The 21,305-nt window shown below is 43.6% G+C and overlaps 1 protein-coding gene across 1 annotated transcript in view; it reads right to left on the bottom strand.

The window, feature by feature from the left end:
- Nucleotides 1–21,305, bottom strand: part of IRSp53 (Insulin receptor substrate 53 kDa) — a 217,929-nt gene that overhangs the window by 103,664 nt on the left and 92,960 nt on the right. Inside the window, 1 exon segment of the mRNA XM_071669639.1 lies at nt 1,304–1,379. Within this exon segment, the coding sequence (XP_071525740.1) occupies nt 1,304–1,379 (76 nt within the window).

Raw genomic sequence — 21,305 nt, 5'->3', positions numbered from 1 at the left:
TCAACAACCTCACATTCACACTTGGGGTCCTCCTAACCCTAGCGAATTGAATGTGACTTTCAAAATCTGTGTTGTTACACCACCTGCACTGAGGCCGCACATCGAGGGCAGTGAGACAGGCGGGCACACCCAACACATACCTTGGCTCCAGACCAGGTGTAAATAAACCTATTGGAGACTCCACACAATTCAGGGTTTAGTCCATATAGAAAAAAAAGAGTCCTAAATTCCAACATAAGTCTACAGCTTTCGTTCAGCGAAAGACTAACATGATGAGATGATAGTTTTCTTATCTCTTCACAACTTAAAAAAAGATGTGTTTAATTACCTATTTGTACTGTAAGGGGAGGGTGTTTCACTCTCGTGAGGGTCCCCCATCTCTTGAACATTCTCTGCTGTCATACAACTTCTTAAATTTCTGTATGTTGTCTCCATTAACCAATTCTTCATTCATTTCACTTTATTCATCCACCACTCATACTGTCACGAATGTACGTTACGTCTTTCTTCAGTTTTCTCGTTTACTTAATTTCATGTGTGTGTGTGTGTGTGTGTGTGTGTGTGTGTGTGTGTGTGTGTGTGTGTGTGTGTGCGTGTGTGTGTGTGTGTGTAAAGACTCACTTTTCGATAACCCAGTTAACAACAGGGAACTGGCCGCTGCCTCCAAGTTCTGATAACCTTTCGCCAAAAGCATTTGCAAATCGTACCTCAGGAGCGACCCCTCTGGCGAGAGGCTGTTATAATGAAGACGGGAGACGAGGCATCGTACGATGGTGGCCGGTGGCCAGCCATCACCGTGGGCCTTCTGAAGGTGATGGCAAAATTGAGTGGATACGAAATGCACCAAAAGCGTTGAGCATGACCCCAGGACCCTCAACCGCTCGATCTACTCCCCTGATCACGAGGCTATGACACCTTAAGGGTCGGGTCAAAGGCCAGGCCATCATATCTAAGGGTCAGGTCAAAGGCCAGGTCGTTAGACCTAAGGGTCTGTACCGTCGTGTTCCACTCCCGGTACAAGCACGTATACGAGGGGTGTCAAGCACCTCTGACACTGAAGGTATACAAACGCCACCTGTAATCCGAAAGGTGACTTACTTCCACTATATTTGCACCACTCGGGGTGCAAATACACAAATACACACTCCCGGCAAAAGCACACCCGTCACACGGACACACTACAAGTCCTCACAAAATACACAAACTCCCTTCCCACTTTCACACGCACTTTTACTCCAACACCCACCCACCCACCCTCCTCCCCTAAGCACACACACACATGCGCCAGATTTGAGGGACTTACCGTGGAGGGCCTTGAGGTACGCCTTTCCCGCCGTGATGAGGTTCCTGGCTGCCGGGTTGAACTTATCCAGCAGGTTCTGTGGAAGAAGAGAGCGGTCAGACGGCGTCATGCTGGAAACATTATCAACCTTGGGAGGTCAATGCCACGTATTTCACATCAACTGGGTTAGCACTGAGTCACGAACAAAAATAATGATACTTTAACTGTTACTTCCTGATAATAAACTTTCTGCGAATTTCAAAGATACTGTCTTTATATATATCTATCTATCTATATCTATCTATCTATCTATCTATCTATATATATATATATATATATATATATATATATATATATATATATATATATATTAGTTTCAACAAGTTCAAATAAGTTACAGATATCAAGGAATACAAAGGAGTTCAATAAACAACAGACAATGGGTCCTAATAAGACTTTGTGATTGCGGTAGAAAACAGATTAGTGTGGTAAGAGTAATAAGACGTGCGGATGTTTCAAAGAGAAAAGCCTATAAGTTTTTCATATATATATATATATATATATATATATATATATATATATATATATATATATATATATATTACTAACATACTGATGATTCCTCGGATCTCAGTATTATGAATTTCAGCGAAATTCTCGAACGCAAGATGACAGACAATAATAAGACACGAGGTCCACAGAGGTCTGGTTAGATGCCAGAGGATCTGCTACACTCTAATGGAATCAGGCCACACGCTATCGGGGCAAGTCAAGCCTGCAAGCTTTATGAGGTTAACGAATGTTGGGCTAATACACACGCTACGAAATGCTAGGCTACAAAATCAACTGGGAGCAGAAGCAGGTCATTCGTATCGAGCAACATGTCATATGAGATGTCATGTAATTGAAAATTCCAGGCACATTATGACAGTCATTTATGATTAGCTCACAGCAATCAAATCGATGCATGACCGCGTGACTGTGACAGCAGTAAAAGCGGCAGGTAATGTATATAGAAAATGAATCTGAAAGTGTCATGATGAGCGAGGATAGAGAAACCAGTCAACTATCAACACCTCACTTTTCCCCCCTTCAGCAGCTGACAGGCTGGCTAAAGCCGGCCAATCAGGAGGGGTCAGTGACAGCCCAGCCCCCCCGCCTGCCGTCTCACCTACCAACAAGTCCGGGTGAGGACCTATCTGGGTGAGAGCGAAAAGAGAGAGAGTGAGGAGGATGTGCCCGAGAAAGCTGTGTCGTCTGCGGAGGAAGGTTAGGCGCGCGAGAGTCGGGGTGGCAGAGCTGGGCAAGCTAGCCTAGCCACATCATGCCTCCGGGCTGGACAAGGAGGAGGTCGGCTCTTAATTTCTAAACCTACTTCCTCCCCGCTGCAGCACCCGGGCCACCTAGCTGTCTCCAGCGACACATACAGCTGACTCAGCCGCCCGCCTGGCTCTTCCAGTGAGAGTAACAACGACGCCGCCTCTCGTACCAGTAAAAGTAATGTGTGCGTTTCCCTTGTTTTCCCAGGAGTACGCTTGTTGGGAGGACTTAGTACTTCTTTTGGGTCATTCCAGTTTGGTGGTGTCTATGCGACTCTCTTCGGGTTTTAGGTCCACTTAGAGGTTCAGGTCCACCGGGAAGAATCGACGTGCAGCCACACTCAACATCAAACACACACTGATAAACACAGCCTTCGCGCGACAGAAAATGGTTGTATCCAGGGCGATGACACTCACACACAAACGTCCGACGTATTTGCCCGAGAAATACACCGATACCATTTTCTTTTCAACTAACAGAAAAGTATCGATCTACATCATTTTTCTGTTACTGCAACTATCCGACACCAATGCCCTAGTTAAATGGGAGTTCAAGGAGGTGCTGGTTGGTGGAGACTGCCAGATGTGAAGGAAAAATCGACGTCACGTATATTTTCGTGTGTGTGTGTGTGTGTGGCGTTAAGAGTCAGACAAGTGATACAATCATCTTGTTTCATTAACGTTTTGAGAGATATTCACGTCATCGTCCGAATCTGCTTCTACAAACACATTCACCTGTTCCCATGAGAAGAAATGATTGGAACCGATGCACTGCAAGAGTTTGAGCCACTTATGATTATATGTTGATTTTATATCTACGCTTTCCGATAGTCAAGATGAAGTAGAGGCTTTTGTTTTTCACACTGCAAGAATTCAAAACATTCAAACATTAAACTTACCGCAAGAAATGAACTTAAATCAGAGTTTTCTTGATATTTCAATCTCAAAGGAAAAAAATTTCACGCATCGTCACATAGAAAGCCTACATACACTGAATGTCGTATGGAACATTTCAGATATATTCTTTTAGGTACGAAATACACGCAGTCAGTTTTGTATTTACAGACCATACCAATCTTTATTCAGGGCATACTTATCTAAGCTCAGACCATCCCACCTCTGCCCAGATCTTACCATCTCTGCTCAGACCATAACACCTCTGCTCGGACCATACCATGTATGCTCAGACCATAACACCTCTGCTCGGACCATACCATGTATGCTCAGACCATAACACCTCTGCTCGGACCATACCACCTCTCCTCGGACCATACCATCTCTGCTAAAACCATACCACCTCTGTTCAGACCAATACCATCCATGCTCAGACCATAACACTTCTGCTCAGACCATACCATCTATGCTAAGGCCATACCATACCTCTGCTCAGACCACGACACCTCAGCTCAAATATTGTCAGACTTCCATACCATAGTTGTATGAATTACCTCATATAGAAGAGACGAACAACAAAAATACATTAAGCAAATCTAATCCTCACATTGACTCTAGATTAATTCTGACCTCCTGGTTCTCGATCAACACGTCCACAGAAAGAGAAGGTGGGTGCCCTTTCTTGTCACACCAGTGCTTGTGTATAATAACTACAGGTGCTCAGACTGGCGGCTGTGCTGAATACGTTGGTAGCCCAAACTTCCCGTCCTGAGTGCGAGTGGAACATCACGCACGAACTCCCATTCATAAGATCCCGAGTTAGTTTTTCAGTTGTTAGAGATCACTTCAGAATCGTTCATCCGTTAATTAGGGAGGATTTTCTATTTTATTTCTAAAGGTACAACTGAAGCTGAGCTTTGAACAAAAGATACTGGATTTACACTGAACAAAAAATTATGTCATAAGCTGTAACTTATTCTCCAACCTACTTAAGTAAGAGGGTCGCGCCAAGCTTATAGAATGATGAACAAAAGACAAAATAAATACAAAATACATCTAGAGATAATCAACAATGCATCTATGGTAAAAAAAAAAATGTTTTGCCATTACATAAATGTTTTCCACAGAAAGATGTAGTAATATTTCTCTGGTATTAGCACTAATTACGATGCTAGACTGATTATGTGTGTGTATATATATATATATATATATATATATATATATATATATATATATATATATATATATATTTATATATATATATATATATATATAATGTTAAAGAGTGTTTGTGCCCAGCTAGTGGCTCGGTGAGGGCTGTTCTCGTTGAGGTAGAGAGAGAGAGAGAGAGAGAGAGAGTAACTGGCACAATGCTATGGCCTACTAGTATAAGATGACGCGCGGTGTTCGAGTCTCATAACAACATCGAAAGTCTTACTGTATCACTGGTAACTTTTCCTCTGCTACCGCAATTTGACGGCGTCACTCAAAAAGAGGCGCCACACACGTACAAATGATCTTTTTTTTTCTTTTTTTTTTACACAATACATGAACACGTGGTCGATCACAAGCCTTGTTCAACACGTGCACATGGTGTACCCACCCACCCACTCCCCTGCGCTCGGCCAGGTGTACATGACACGGCTAACTTTGACACATGACTGACTACCGCTCAAAAATCCCAGGTGCTGACGCCTTCTCTCTCGTGCTGGTGTGTTGGCTGCACGGCACGGCACGGCACTGCATGGTTCGGCACTGCATGGTATGGCACTGCAAAGCACGGCACGGTGTCCAGACGGGCCTGTATCGGGAAACATATCCAGTTTTACTTTGGTTACATTCGCCCATTTTCTTCCTGGCATTAATCTCTTCGTCGCCCTGGACCTAACCTGATCTAAGACTTTTTTAGACACCTTTAAAGAAGACGGTCCAAGCCAACCACTTCTAAAGGAAGGGGGGAAGAAAAGAAAAAAAGATATCCCTCGAACGCATTTCAGTACGACGTAACTCCGCAGTAAAAATCACAGAGACTGGCCAGTCTGTCTCAGTTTCTCGTGCCACCCGAGACATATCACAGTGAGGGAATTAAAATGGATGAGAAGGCTTCACTTCTCCCCCCTCAACGAGTCGCCCGCTCAAAACACGGTAAGAAATGTGCTGACGATTCCTCTCTGGTTCTGAAAGAAAACGGGTGTCCTATGATTTTGTGGGTATGATAAGTCGAGATGATTTAATTCGTTATTTGACAATGCTTTCGCTATTATGTACAGAACTTTGGTAAAGAAAAAAGAAATAGATTAAGAGAAAATAGAAGAATTTCTATCTACAATCGTCAGCGAAACTTCACGAGGAAACTAGTTCATCTTATGAGTGGATAACACCGACTCTCTGGCCCTTGTGTGAATTAATAATTAACGATCGAAAAATTAAAAAAAAAATGATGATTCAAGGCAAATCTTAAGGTGGAATGTGGCCTTCGTGAGGGTGTGTGTGTGTGTGTGTGTGTGTGTGTGTGTGTGTGTGTGTGTGTGTGTGTGTGCTTGCCGCAGGGCGACGACCAGCCAGCCATGTGAGCTGCGGCGATGCGGCGGAACCCGCGGTGGCTCACGGGGCCAAACAAGGTTATAAAAAGGTCGTTGCTGCTGCCCGGGCAACACACGGGTCTGACCTGACGAGAACGGCAGGCGAATGTCGGGGGAGAAAACGTCGCTTGGGAACGAGAGAGAGAGAGAGAGAGAGAGAGAGAGAGAGAGAGAGAGAGAGAGAGAGAGAGAGAGAGACTCATCACAATCAACAAACATCAAGTCCTGCGATTCATTCCCTCTGCCCCGGCACAGATCACTTGCCATGAACCACTTGTTCATGTTGTTATCATCAACCTGAGAGACATCGGCTCTCGACCAGCGGGGAATGGTAGGGCGTGGTGGTGGTGGTGGTAGGGCGTGGTGGTGGTGGTGGTAGGGCGTGGTGGTGGTGGTAGGGCGTGGTGGTGGTGGTGGTGGTGCCTGGCGGTCGTGGTTGTCGTCTACGACCTCAAGTCGTGGTGAGTCATTCTCCAGTTAATAGAGGTGGACAACGGTGGATCATACATACACGTATGATGGATCAGGCTAAAAGTCAGTCTGTCATTATAACCAAAAGGGTGGCTGCAGTCGCGCTCAAGGGTTCGTCCGTCCGATCGTACTCAAAAGAGTCGTACAACCACGCTCGAAGAGCCGTAGATAGCGTCGTAATCAACGGGTCCCACAGTCGTGCACAAGGGCCGTACCGTTGTGCCCGAGAATCGTACCGATGTGCTTGAGAGATTAAGAGGGTCTTGCGTGACACGATGTGTAGCTACCACGCTTCCTCTCTCTCTCTCTCCCGCCTAACCCCCAACCTCGATGTGCTTCCATTCATCACAACATCACTATCAGCATACACGAACGAAGACATAAGCCACTGACAATGAAGAGCTGCAGTGAGAGCACCTGGCCAACATTCATGACACCAGAGATGCTAGTATTCGTGACAGCATTCTTGACGGTACTATAGCGACAGCATTCATCACAGTAGCATCATGCCAGCATTCATGACATCATATACTGTCAGTATCCATGGCTATACCACTCTGCGAGCAGTGTCATGCATGACTACAGCCACGCAAGAGCCAGCTGGAGTTACTCACACCCAGGCAGTCGGGACACACCCTGTGTGTGCCGTCAGTATGGTCTGGGATCGTCACTTCGGTCTGGGATCATCACTTTGGTCTTGGGACCTTCAATCCATCACAAATTCAACCCCTCCCCCCCAAAAAAAAAAAAAAAAAAATCATCGGAGAAATTAGTAAACTGATTGTTAAATTCACCTGAGCACTACGGTACAAGAGACATGGGTACGACGGCCTGGCATTTGCACCTGACCGTGAAGAAGTGGGTCAAAGATCACATCATCTTCCCCGGCTCGGGAATCGATGGATGTAATACGAACTCCACGTTTGGGCGTCTTATCAATAGTTAATGGTCTAGTCGGCGCCAGTCCCGAGCCACGTTTGGTGGGTCTTGACGACACTGCAACACCCGAGTAATTTACATTACCATTTACACAAAGTTTACCGAGAAGACGTAAAAGAAAATCACAAAAACAATATTAAAAGAAAACGGACATATTCTTTTTTTTTTTTAACTTTCTCATCAGCAAGGCTACTGGCGTCAGCCCCTCACACCTACTGTACACTGGAGAAATTCTTAACCTTGTAACATTTAATGAGTTCAAAACTCGTGCCCTAAGAACTTCTAGCCAGCCAGGCTCCTCTCACCTTCAACAGCACTTGCAACAACTACATCCTCCCTGCTCCGCCATTAATTCTTGTTTCCTCGCCCGTAAGTCAAAAATTCCCTCGGTAAACCATGAACTAGAAACGTTCCAAGAACCGAACCATCTCTGAACTTGCTACAAATGCCTTCAAAACAACTCGAGTTTCGTCGTAGTCTCCGTCCCACACCCACTGTTCTCCAAGATCGTTCTGTATATACAAATATGCCATGTCGTATCTACAGGTTGGTGCGTGTCTACACTCTTTCTTGTATGATCCTACTGAACAAGTCTTAAAAAACTCCAAGTTTCAGTATAGCCCTCAACCCTGGCCTCTCCCTCGTCTGTGTTCATCAACCTGTGAATTCTACTTTCTCAGTTCTTCACAACTTTTTCAGTTTGATTCGTGAAAGACAATAACAGCTTCCAGGATAACAAAATAACTGTGCGCACCAGCTGACTCTTAGACATCAGGGAGATCACTGCCAATATACAACCCAAGCCTGACAGTCAATATTTCACGATCAAATGTGTCTTAAATGTAGATTTACGAAAGAAATATTGAAGAGCCCAGAGCCAACAGGTTTCCGTGTGGTATATCACTCTGGAGACCACAAAAGAAAACGCTGTTTTTTTTTTTTTTTCCCACCATATAGGTACAGGGCGGAACGTCGCCATATACCACTTACTCTTACAAAATGGAGGTGTCCTTTCTGAATATTTCAGAAGCTATAAGATAAGCATTAATTCTTAGTGGATTAATCTGAGTTACTCCCACCTCCACAGAAAAAAAAGACCTTCTTATGAGACTTTCCTACGTCTCAAGAGTAATGTTGTTACCCATCCTAGGGGAAAGACCCGACGGAGGGAGGGCCTACCTACGGTGGCGAAATTAATGGCATGGCTTCGATAAGTTTTATCCAGGCTTCTCTGGCCGAGGTATTGAGTAGCTTTGTATGCCGTATAATGGAACAGTATGGGAATGGTCGGCTTCCAAGACTACCAGTGTAATGGAGATTGCTTACGGAGTAGATTCTGACAAATGACAGGACTAAAGTGTTAGCATATTCACATTGTGCGAAAGTCTTGGCTACGAAGAACCGAACGAACGAGCCGTGCGAGTTAACGTAGTATCAAGCGTTAGGCGAGAAATAGAGAGCTGGTATGTAGTGTATGTTTGTGGACGGAATGTCAGAGCCTGCGTGCGAGGTGTGGCAGATAGGAAAGGCAGCTCCAATAGACCCAAGGAGTGAAACTTCACAACCACTGAAGTGTTAGCTCACTCTGCAGAGAGAGAGAGAGAGAGAGAGAGAGAGAGAGAGAGAGAGAGAGAGAGAGAGAGAGAGAGACCTCCAAAAGACGCTACCCAACTGTATCATCGCCGGTGTTTAGTTCAAAAATTACTTAATTCAGTTTTTGCCACTATCAGCAGCTAATTACCTGTGCAATTCATGCTCATCATGCGAGGTCACGTGAACACAGACACACCTGACATAAGCGTGTGTGTGTGTGTGTGTGTGTGTGTGTGTGTGTGTACATATAGAAGTAAAGACATGGTAAATATACACCAGGTTATGAGACGCAACAAACTCTCTTTTTTCCGTAGCACACAAATACAAATCCCACACCAGAACTGTACTTCTACTCACACCTTACGACAGATAAGGTCAGGGTTGGATTTAAGTTGTTTCAGGATGAGGTTAGGTTAGGTTAAGTTAAGATACGATAAGACAGCTATCTTAGGTTCGGTCTTAATCATGCTAGGATAGCAAAGCAGTCTTAATTATGCTAGGATAGCATAGCAGTCTTAATTATGCTAGGATAGCATAGCAGTCTTGATTATGCTAAGATAGCAGCTAAGATTGCAGTCTTAATTATGCTAGGATAGCATAGCAGTCTTGATTATGCTAGGTAGCAGCTAAGATTGCAGTCTCAATTATGCTAGGATAGCAGCTAAGATTGCAGTCTTAATTATGCTAGGATAGCAGTTACGATTGCAGTCTTAATTATATTAGGATAACAGCTACGTATGCAGTCGTAATTATGCTAGGATATCAGTCTTAGATTAGGTTTGGTTAGGACTACTGTTTATATGTTAAGCTTAAACACACACACACACACACACACACACACACACACACACACACACACATGCTCATTCATTTTACTCATTCAGTGAATTTAAGTAATCATTCATTTTCCTTATTCAATGAATTCATGTAATTACTCATTTTCCAGCAAATGTCTGATGAAGTGCATCCTTTCTTTATTCATCCCCTGCTTCAACAATGTCCATTTCTTTTACCACAAAAAATAAATAGAAATCTAATATGACATTCAAATCTACCACAGAAAATTTCGGGGTACAGCTCAAGCCCCCATATTAGCATTATAATGATGGTGGTGTAAGGCAACACCACTGCAATACTAATACGAGGTACTTTGAACTATTCCCTTCACTTCCTCTCACTAGATTTCAGCGTTCCATGTGAATTTCTTTTGTTTGCTAAGAAGAAAATAAAACAGACTTCATCAATCCAGTGGGTAAAATTAGCTTCTTTTTTTTTCCAGGCCTGTGGGTATCGAAGGCTTGTGACGACATCTGGCGCTGAGGTCCATCCATCTTTCTGTACTCTTGAAAGTACAAGCATTTTGCAAGCACCGTGAGTCAGTGTGTGTGTCTGAAGAGTGTGTGTGTGTGTGTGTGTGTGTGTGTGTGTGTGTGTGTGTGTGTGTGTTTCAAGGTGATCTATAAATGACGTACCGACTTTCTCCTCCTTTCAGCTCCGCCATCGAGTTGGCCACATCCTCAGGCACGCCAACAATAACAAAAAAAACAAGAACTTCCCAGCGATATATATATATATATATATATATATATATATATATATATATATATATATATATATATATTTATATATATATACTTTTTCGGTCCGTAGCTCAATGCGGTTTGACGTGACGCTGGTGGTACTGGCGCGCGCTACTGAACAAGCGGTGTCTGACCTACCCAACTGTACGCGGTGACCACTTCAGCAGAGGGAGCAGCTGATGTCAACAAGCGATCGCTCCGTCACTTCGCAGTGAGGGAACTTGCACTCCGTCGTAACGCCGCGCCGTGCGTCCTTACAGGAAGGCCTAGTCTCTTGGCCAAGCAGGTCTACAGGTACACCCTAGTACAAGACAGGGTGATCATCCATGCTAACATCTTTATAATACTAGTCGTCAGGTAGAAAATAACTTTACAATGACACACATAAAGCGTTAGAGCTGCAGTTCGTTATCGAAACCGTGACCGGTAAGTACATCTGCCCATTCGTGATATATATGACGTTACGTCTACGGTTTGTGACACACCTGGCGTTACACCCACCGTCCTCGACACACGTAAGTTACACCTGCTGGCCGGGATACACATGGCGTTACACCTGCCGTCCTTGACACGCATGGTTATACACACCTGCCTTTTGTGAAACAGGTGACGATCAAAACTGGCATCAAATACCTTCACAGAGGTGTGAATACAATAAATTAAAGTTTTTTTTTTTAATCTTAATTACACACATAAACCATTTATCACATCATTCACAATCTCTTCCACAATGGAGGCAGATTAAGTCACCTTTTTTGTTCACGTAAAATCTTGCGATTCACGTAATTATCCATGATCAGATGATGACAATGATCAATCATGGCTCTTGTTCTCCCAAAATGATCAGATGATGACAATGATCAATCGTGGCTCTTGTTCTCTCGAAGAAGAATGGTAATCGTACGAGCCAAAATGATCATTTCGTGCTGTTCTTTCAGTCTTGATTGGTTATCTTATTATCACATGGAGGAAGTACCTAACTTACGTTACCTTGCTACAGTCTTGATTGGTTATCTTATTATCGCATGGAGGAAGTACCTAACTTACGTTACCTTGCTACAGTCTTGATTGGTTATCTTATTATCGCATGGAGGAAGTACCTAACTTAAGTTACCTTGCTACAGTCTTGATTGGTTATCTTATTATCGCATGGAGGAAGTACCTAACTTAAGTTACCTTGCTACAGTTTTGATTGGTTATCTTATTATCGCATGGAGGAAGTACCTAACTTACGTTACCTTGCTCCAGTCTTGATTGGTTATCTTATTATCGCATGGGGGAAGTACCTAACTTAAGTTAGCTTGCTAACCTAAGTTATGAAAAAAAAAAGTGATGAGTAATAACTAATAACAATAAATGCGAAATCCCTTCAGCACAACCTGCACGTACCGTTTGAGCACAACGGTACAGCCCTTGAGCACGACGGTACAAGCCTTGGGTATGATGACGTAGCCCTTAACATGACCCTTAAGCTTAAGGTCAAAGGGCACGCCATCATACCCGAGGGTCGTATCGGAGTGCTCAAGAGATTATAACAGTTGCCATAATCAAGAACCATCACTTGACCCTGGAGTTACGAATCACTGTATGACCTTTACGGATCGGGTCAAGTGCTCGATGTTGCCACACATCACGTGACCCCTAAAGTTGCCATACCTCCTCATGTGGCCAGCAAACCTCCTTGTAATGACCAATATGTATGACTAAAGTCGCCGCGGTTGCCACATGGCGGTAGAGTTGCCAAAGCTGAATCCTTCCCAGAAGAGAGAGAGAGAGAGAGAGAGAGAGAGAGAGAGAGAGAGAGAGAGAGAGAGAGAGAGAGAGAGAGAGAGAGATGACCGCCCTTAGTCCATTCATGCGACGATGGCCTTAGCCTCTGGGTAACATCCATATGATGGCCTTAGCCCTTGAATGCAAATCATGCCATCGCTTCAGCCCTTGGATATACGTCCCGGATATTGCACATGAGTAATCTAATTACTCATATGGACGGATTGACCCATCCTAACGACTATGTGGTTAATCTTGACAGTGGGTTAATCGCCCTTATAGGCAAATTGATCCGTAACTATAAGATCACATGCGTACGAGCACGTCAGTATTACAGAGTACATTGCTTAATAACCCTAATACCTGATTAATCCAGTGAGCAAAGTAATCCCACGAGTTAGCCAAATAAATAATCTTATTACCAACCGATCTACGATACCATTAATCATCCTTCAAGACGAAATAATCACATTCCTAGACAAGGTAATCAGTCTTGAAACGAAATAATCATCCTTTTTAGTCTACGTAATCGCCCGTGAAGGCCAAGATGTCACTTATGAAGACGAATTAATCACCTCTGTAGACTAAATCATGACCCTGGCAGACCCATTAATCATACCAAGACACCAAACGACCACACAGTTACAACAACCAGTAAAAACCAGATTAATCTTACTAATCAGACCATAATGTTTATTCCAATCTTACCAATCAGACCATAATGTTTATTCCAATCTTACTAATCAGACCATAATGTTTATTCCCGAAAACCCAGCTGATCAACCCTAGTAGATTAGCTAATCACCCGTCCACGGATCTCTTCGGCGACGCAACTAATCGTGTCGTAACATAAATAATCACAAATAAGGTTAAAGTGAATCTAACCCACCGTCGCTCGCCTGATCATTTTAATTCTCATGATTACGACGGTGGCAATTTATTGGTCCCCCTAATGACATTATAATCGTTCTCGTGAACTGCATAATCACGCTGGTGATTGGCCAGTCTCGCAGGCTGTATAAGCTGATCTCACCCAGCTTATGAGTGGGTGTTTGCGACGGTAATTGATTGGAGCGTCCCAGGCAGCTGAGTCCTAGCGTCTCCCATGGTGCCTCCCAGGTCCTAGGTCCTAGCGTCTCCCATGGTGCCCCCCAGGTCCTGGGTTCTAGCGTCTCCCATGGTGCCTCCCAGGTCCTAGGTCCTAGCGTCTCCCATGGTGCCCCCCAGGTCCTAGGTCCTAGCGTCTCCCATGGTGCCTCACAGGTCCTAGGTCCTAGCGTCTCCCATGGTGCCTCCCAGGTCCTAGGTCCTAGCGTCTCCCATGGTGCCCCCCAGGTCCTAGGTCCTAGCGTCTCCCATGGTGCCTCACAGGTCCTAGGTCCTAGCGTCTCCCATGGTGCCTTCCAGGTCTTGGGTCCTTGCGTCTCTCATGGTGCCTCCCAGGTCCTAGGTCCTAGCGTCTCCCATGGTGCCTCCCAGGTCCTGGGTCCTAGCGTCTCCCATGGTGCCCCCCAGGTCCTAGGTCCTAGCGTCTCCCATGGTGCCTCCCAGGTCCTGGGTCCTAGCGTCTCCCATGGTGCCTCCCAGGTCCTGGGTCCTAGCGTCTCCCATGGTGTCTCCCAGGTCCTGCGCCCTAGCGTCTCCCATGGTACCTCCCAGCCAAGCCTCCCATGGTGGCTGTTATAAGCCAGTGTGCCAAGGTCGAGAGCTCCACCCAGCCAGACGGGGTCATGGGTGAGACAGACCTGCTGGGTGTTATAACTGACGTGATTCATTTCTTCGTCATACCAGAGACACTTTAACATTAATGTTATTATCAATATTATCATAATTATTATCAATTATTATTATTATTATTATTATTATTATTATCAATTATTATCATTATTATTATTATTATTATTATTATTATTATTATCATTATCATTATCATCATCAGAAGTAGTAGCAGTAGTAGAAGTAGTAGTAGTAGTAGTAGCAGCAGTAGTAGTAGTAGTAGCAGTAGTAGTAGTAGTAGTAGTAGTAGTAGTAGTAGTAGTAGTAGTAGCAGCAGCAGCAGCAGCAGTAGTAGTAGTAGTAGTAGTAGTAATAGTAGTAGCAGCAGCAGCAGCAGCAGCAGTAGTAGTAGTAGTAGTAGTAGTAGTAGTAGTAGTAGTAGTAGTAGCAGTAGTAATAGCAGTAGTAGTAGTAGTAGTAGTAGTAGTAGTAGTAGTAGTAGTAGTAGTAGTAATAGCAGTAGTAGTGGTAGTGGTAGTATCAGTAGTAGTAGCAGAAGCTATAGCAGTGTAGTAGTAGTAGTAGTAGTATTAGTAATAGTAGTAGTAGTAGTAGCAGAAGCATAGGATTCATCCAATCACCTCCAGGTAGGTCGTCTTTGTACTTACGACCTGTGAGTACCAACGAAAACATAAAAACTAAAACAAAACAAGGACTGCATCAAAGTCTACATATAATTACGTCCGCGAGCCAAATTGGATTGCATATGCCGTACATGAATGTAATCAAATACAAAATTATGACTGGGTAATGAATGTAATTTACGTAATTACGTATAAATATTCATTACATTCTGAACGGCAGAAGGCAAACACGGTTACTGATGCGTCAAGCGTCAACATGGACGGCCATGGCCCGAAAACAGTAGGTAACCTTACTGGATATATACATCAGGTCACATGAAAGGTCACCTCCTGGTTCGCAAGAGAGGTTGCATTCTGGTTCACACGAAAGGTCATTTACTGGTTTACACGATAGGTCACCGACTGGTTCATACGAGAAGGCACCTACTGGTTCATACGAATAGTCACCTACTGGCTCATACGAAGGGTCACCTAATGGTTCATACGAAGGGTCACGTACTGGTTCGCACAAGAGGTCACCTACTGGTTCACACGAGAGGTCATGTACCAGTTCACATGAAAATGGTCACCTTCTGGTTCACACGAGAGGTCACCTACTGGTTCGCTCGAGAGGTCACCTACTGGTTCACACAAGAGGTTACCTTATGGTTCATAAGTGTCCCGGTGGTTCACAAGAGCGTCTGCCTGTGAGTCTAAGCAAAGTCGAGTACTACTGGTTCGCAAGAGAGGTCACCACCACCCGCTCGTTGGCACGGGGTCATACTGCTTGGTCACACAGGGCAGGGCAGGGCGGGAGTGAGGGCCTTTCCTTGGGCGCTTATGGCCATTATACGAAGGAAGATATTACTCAGTATATAAGAGCAATATCCGCGCCTTTAGCTCAACGTTTATCTCGGGTTTCAACCCGGGGGACAATGCATACCTTCAGATAAACGTCTGCAGCCCCGTCGTGGGCGTACATTATACTCACCCAATTCGCACGGTTTTCTGGGCTGTTGGTTCGCTATCTGTAATATCGCGGGAACGCCAGTGTGTGTGTGTGTGTGTGTGTGTGTGTGTGTGTGTCAACACTGATCCCGCTGCAGTTTTCACCCAAGTGGAGCTTCAGCGTAAAATATGGAGGGGGAGCTGTTTGGGCACTTTCTATCCCCGCACTCATGGGACACACCGAGCCACGGCCGGCTAGTTTATGGTACAGGAAGGTACAAGCTTACCGTCAGGCCCAGACGCGCTGCACTGGAATCACTGACTATTCTAAGCTGTAATCCGTTATGGGCGGCGTTAATACTTTAATATTTAAATGCTTTAATGAAAGTTATTTGAAAAGGATGCCCGTAGTTAAGCTTACTCGGAAAATATGAAGTAATTTTACATAAAATTATCAGACCCGGGATATATATATGTATATATATATATATATATATATATATATATATATATATATATATATATATATATATATATATATATTGGAGTAGAATTGTAGATAATAATACTCCTCATAAAAATGTTTCCATTAATAAACTCAATTGCACTTCAGACTTGTGCCTGATGCCAATTTCTTTATCATCACATACATCAGAGGAAACTGCTGGCTGTCTAGACTACAGCTCACGGCAGGATTTCATTAAAATCCGATGAAGTTTTGATCTACAACAGGCGCAGTGTGTGTGTGTGTGTGTGTGTGTGTGTGTGTGTGTGTGTGTGTGTGTGTGTTGTCCAACGCTGCATAATCATCCGGATTTATTCCATCCAGTGTAACGTAGGTAGGAAAAAAATCTCTTTCATTATTCTGCCACTGAATATATTCTGAGTTATTCTTTGCTAACGAATTTGATATATATATATATATATATATATATATATATATATATATATATATATATATATATATATATATATATATATATATATATACATATATTCCTATGAGTCCACGGGGAAAACGAAGCACGATAAGTCCCCAAGTGTTTCATTTTCCCCGTGGACTCAGGAATATACTTGATCACGCGCAAACCTGTGATATTTCCAATATATATATATATATATATATATATATATATATATATATATATATATATATATATATATATATATATATATATATATATATATATATCAAATTCGTTAGCAAAGAATAACTCAGAATATATTCAGTGGCAGAATAATGAAAGAGGGACGTAACACTTTATTCCAGCCAACATAACCTCCGCTATGCGGTCAGCACAGCTGGAGGCATCACATCCATCAAAGCAAGTACCCCTTCCGGGGAGAGAGAGAGAGAGAGAGAGAGAGAGAGAGAGAGAGAGAGAGAGAGAGAGAGAGAGAGAGAGAGAGAGAGAGAGTCGGTGGGGAAGCCGCGCCAGGGATGACACCTCTCAGCTCTTCCAAAGTGACAGGGTTGGCAGGGGATCCTTAGAAAGTAAAGAGAGTGTATGAATAGCAGGAGATTTCACAGGTAGAAAATGGGGTCGGGTTTGATGATCGAGTGGTCGTGACGGTCTGAAACACGTGTTAGATCATAGTTATTTGTTTCGGGTCGCTGAGGAGGGTTCGACCTCGGTAGAGCTTGCCTAATCCATGTGGCACATACTGAAATCCCCTGCATAGAGGCCTTCAGGGCATGGATGTGAAGAGACCAATGTTTCGTAACAGGAAGTCAAACAGTCGAAGACCCACGGGGAAAAATGAAAACACGATAAGTTCCCAAGTGCACTTTCGTGTAATAATCACACACAACAGCTCTTAAGAGTAGAAACGAAACGATGGGAGAGGACGGTTGTAGCTGGAAATTTGTTGGAGAGAGGTAGGAGGCCGCCTTGGACACCCGTTGGTGTCATGCAATCGGTCATTCTGAAATCGGTTCGAGCGAATCATACAAACCGTACACAAACGTACCTTGAACAAATACATGAAAATATTCTTTTGGTGTGATAATCGCACCTTACGAAATCTAACAGCCAGCATGAGGTGAAGATTATTAATCCTAAATCCTTCCCATCCGCTAATTCATACAGAAAATCATTAATCCTCAATCCACACCATCCGCCAATTCATAGATTAGATCATTAATCCTCAATCCGTCCCATCCGCCAATTCATAGATTAGATCATTAATCCTCAATCCATACCATCCGCCAAATCATACAGATCATTAATCCTCAATCCATACCATCAGCCAATTCATACAGGTCATTAATCCTCAATCCATCCCATCCGCCAATTCATACAGATCATTAATCCTCGATCCATGCCATCCGCCAATTCATACAGAGGACAAAATGCCCTCACTATAATTGCATCAAGTTCGGTAACGTATAGATGTGACTGAAGACCTCAGTGATACACACGGGTACTCCCTCCCGCTTCCGTCGTAACTTATCCTACGATGCGCTCACTGTATACGATGCCGGCTTACGTGCAGATTCACCACAGTCTGTCGCGTAACAGCCGTGGAGGGAGAGGAGAGAGAGTGCCATTTCATCTTCAGGAGGAACGCGTAAGCGCGTCATTATTAGACATAACCATTCCTTAACGCGAACTCTGTCGGGCTAATTCGCTCGAAGTGGTCGTTAACCCCTTGCTACATGAGGGCCGACTAAAGTCAGTGTTATTACACTTTTCTGTTGGTTTTCCATTAAAGCAACACTTTACACAAGAGGAATTTCTAAAACTATCTCATTTCTCAAAATGTTGAATCCTGTAAAACGTGTAAAACATGTTTTAAACTACCCATATATGCCGGCAAGGCAGCAGGTTTGGATGGTATTGCAGTGGAATTTATTAAGAAAGGGGGTGACTGTATTGTTGACTGGTTGGTAAGGTTATTTAATGTATGTATGACTCATGGTGAGGTGCCTGAGGATTGGCGGAATGCGTGCATAGTGCCATTGTACAAAGGCAAAGGGGATAAGAGTGAGTGCTCAAATTACAGAGGTATAAGTTTGTTGAGTATTCCTGGTAAATTATATGGGAGGGTATTGATTGAGAGGGTGAAGGCATGTACAGAGCATCAGATTGGGGAAGAGCAGTGCGGTTTCAGAAGTGGTAGAGGATGTGTGGATCAGGTGTTTGCTTTGAAGAATGTATGTGAGAAATACTTAGAAAAGCAAATGGATTTGTATGTAGCATTTATGGATCTGGAGAAGGCATATGATAGAGTTGATAGAGATGCTCTGTGGAAGGTATTAAGAATATATGGTGTGGGAGGCAAGTTGTTAGAAGCAGTGAAAAGTTTTTATCGAGGATGTAAGGCATGTGTACGTGTAGGAAGAGAGGAAAGTGATTGGTTCTCAGTGAATGTAGGTTTGCGGCAGGGGTGTGTGATGTCTCCATGGTTGTTTAATTTGTTTATGGATGGGGTTGTAAAGGAGGTAAATGCAAGAGTCCTGGAAAGAGGGGCAAGTATGAAGTCTGTTGGGGATGAGAGAGCTTGGGAAGTGAGTCAATTGTTGTTCGCTGATGATACAGCGCTGGTGGCTGATTCATGTGAGAAACTGCAGAAGCTGGTGACTGAGTTTGGTAAAGTGTGTGGAAGAAGAAAGTTGAGAGTAAATGTGAATAAGAGCAAGGTTATTAGGTACAGTAGGGGTGAGGGTCAAGTCAATTGGGAGGTGAGTTTGAATGGAGAAAAACTGGAGGAAGTGAAGTGTTTTAGATATCTGGGAGTGGATCTGTCAGCGGATGGAACCATGGAAGCGGAAGTGGATCATAGGGTGGGGGAGGGGGCGAAAATTTTGGGAGCCTTGAAAAATGTGTGGAAGTCGAGAACATTATCTCGGAAAGCAAAAATGGGTATGTTTGAGGGAATAGTGGTTCCAACAATGCTGTATGGTTGCGAGGCGTGGGCTATGGATAGAGATGTGCGCAGGAGGATGGATGTGCTGGAAATGAGATGTTTGAGGACAATGTGTGGTGTGAGGTGGTTTGATCGAGTAAGTAACGTAAGGGTAAGAGAGATGTGTGGAAATAAAAAGAGCGTGGTCGAGAGAGCAGAAGAGGGTGTTTTGAAATGGTTTGGGCACATGGAGAGAATGAGTGAGGAGAGATTGACCAAGAGGATATATGTGTCGGAGGTGGAGGGAACGAGGAGAAGAGGGAGACCAAATTGGAGGTGGAAAGATGGAGTGAAAAAGATTTTGTGTGATCGGGGCCTGAACATGCAGGAGGGTGAAAGGAGGGCAAGAAATAGAGTGAATTGGAGTCATGTGGTATACAGGGGTTGACGTGCTGTCAGTGGATTGAAGCAAGGCATGTGAAGCGTCTGGGGTAAACCATGGAAAGCTGTGTAGGTATGTATATTTGCGTGTGTGGACGTGTGTATGTACATGTGTATGGGGGGGGGGCCATTTCTTTCTTTCGTCTGTTTCCTTGCGCTACCTCGCAAACGCGGGAGACAGCGACAAAGTATAAAAAAAAAAAAAAAAATATATATATATATATATATATATATATATATATATTTATATATATATATATATATATATATATATATATATATATATATATATATATATATATATATATATATATATAATCCCTAAGAAGAAAAAACTCAGAAGCGTAATACTAGTTTATTTCTTTAAAAAGAAAAAAAAAATAGGAAACGCAGACTCCGAGAAAATCTACGAAAAGTTTCCAGAACGAAATAAAACGACGTAACACAATCAAATTTCTTCACAGAGATTCAGCGACAAGATTTAATATTAAGAAAATTAGATGAAGACGTAAGGTCGGATGTTTCCTTGAGCTGCAGAATACTGGAACATGCCACCACCCGATGCGCTGAGCAGTGAATCCAAAGACTGGCAAAAGATCTTCTAAAATCTTCAAAACAAAAGACTAGACTAAGGACTTCAGTGATATCTCTTATCAGTTATGTAGGCATCAATGCACTTTCTACCATCCACATTAAGAAATTTCGATTTCTAGAAGGGAACTTTTTATTTTTCCTTCCCACACTTCCCAACAGAAGTCCGGTGGAAGACTACTTTCTACATAAAACACGCCTTCGCCCATCCCCTCTCAGCATTTGAGCCGGAGGGAGGAGTGGTTCAGGAGACGCCTCCTGCTTTGCCCTCCTTTTTGTGTCACAAGTTCGTTTCTTGATCAGAGATAGCCTCATCATGGACTATCATGTCTCATGTTGTGTGTTCTACCCTATGTTCTACGTTCTCATGAACCACAGTCTTCACCACCTCCTCACACCTCACCCTAAGTGACCCTGGAACCGCCACAGACGCTGGGTCACGGTGAGTGGAGGGGCAGCTCGCCCTAATCATAATATGTTTTCTTCTCTTATGCTAATGCAATTCTTGTATCCATTTCCCACCTGGCCACTGCCACCTCCCTCCTAGACGATTTCCTATACCAACATTTTGTGTGCGTGCTTCTTCTTCCTTGTTTATCTGTTCGTGTCTTTGAACTCTCTTGCTAAACATTTGCACAGACAAAGACACAGACACACACACACACACACACACACACACACACACATGTACACTGTTGGTGGAGCAA

This window comes from Panulirus ornatus, chromosome 14 (assembly GCF_036320965.1).
Source record: "Panulirus ornatus isolate Po-2019 chromosome 14, ASM3632096v1, whole genome shotgun sequence".
Taxonomy (NCBI): Eukaryota; Metazoa; Arthropoda; class Malacostraca; order Decapoda; family Palinuridae; genus Panulirus; species Panulirus ornatus.
The sequence above is the reverse complement of the archived record's forward strand: the minus strand, read 5'-3'. Positions and strand labels throughout refer to the sequence as shown.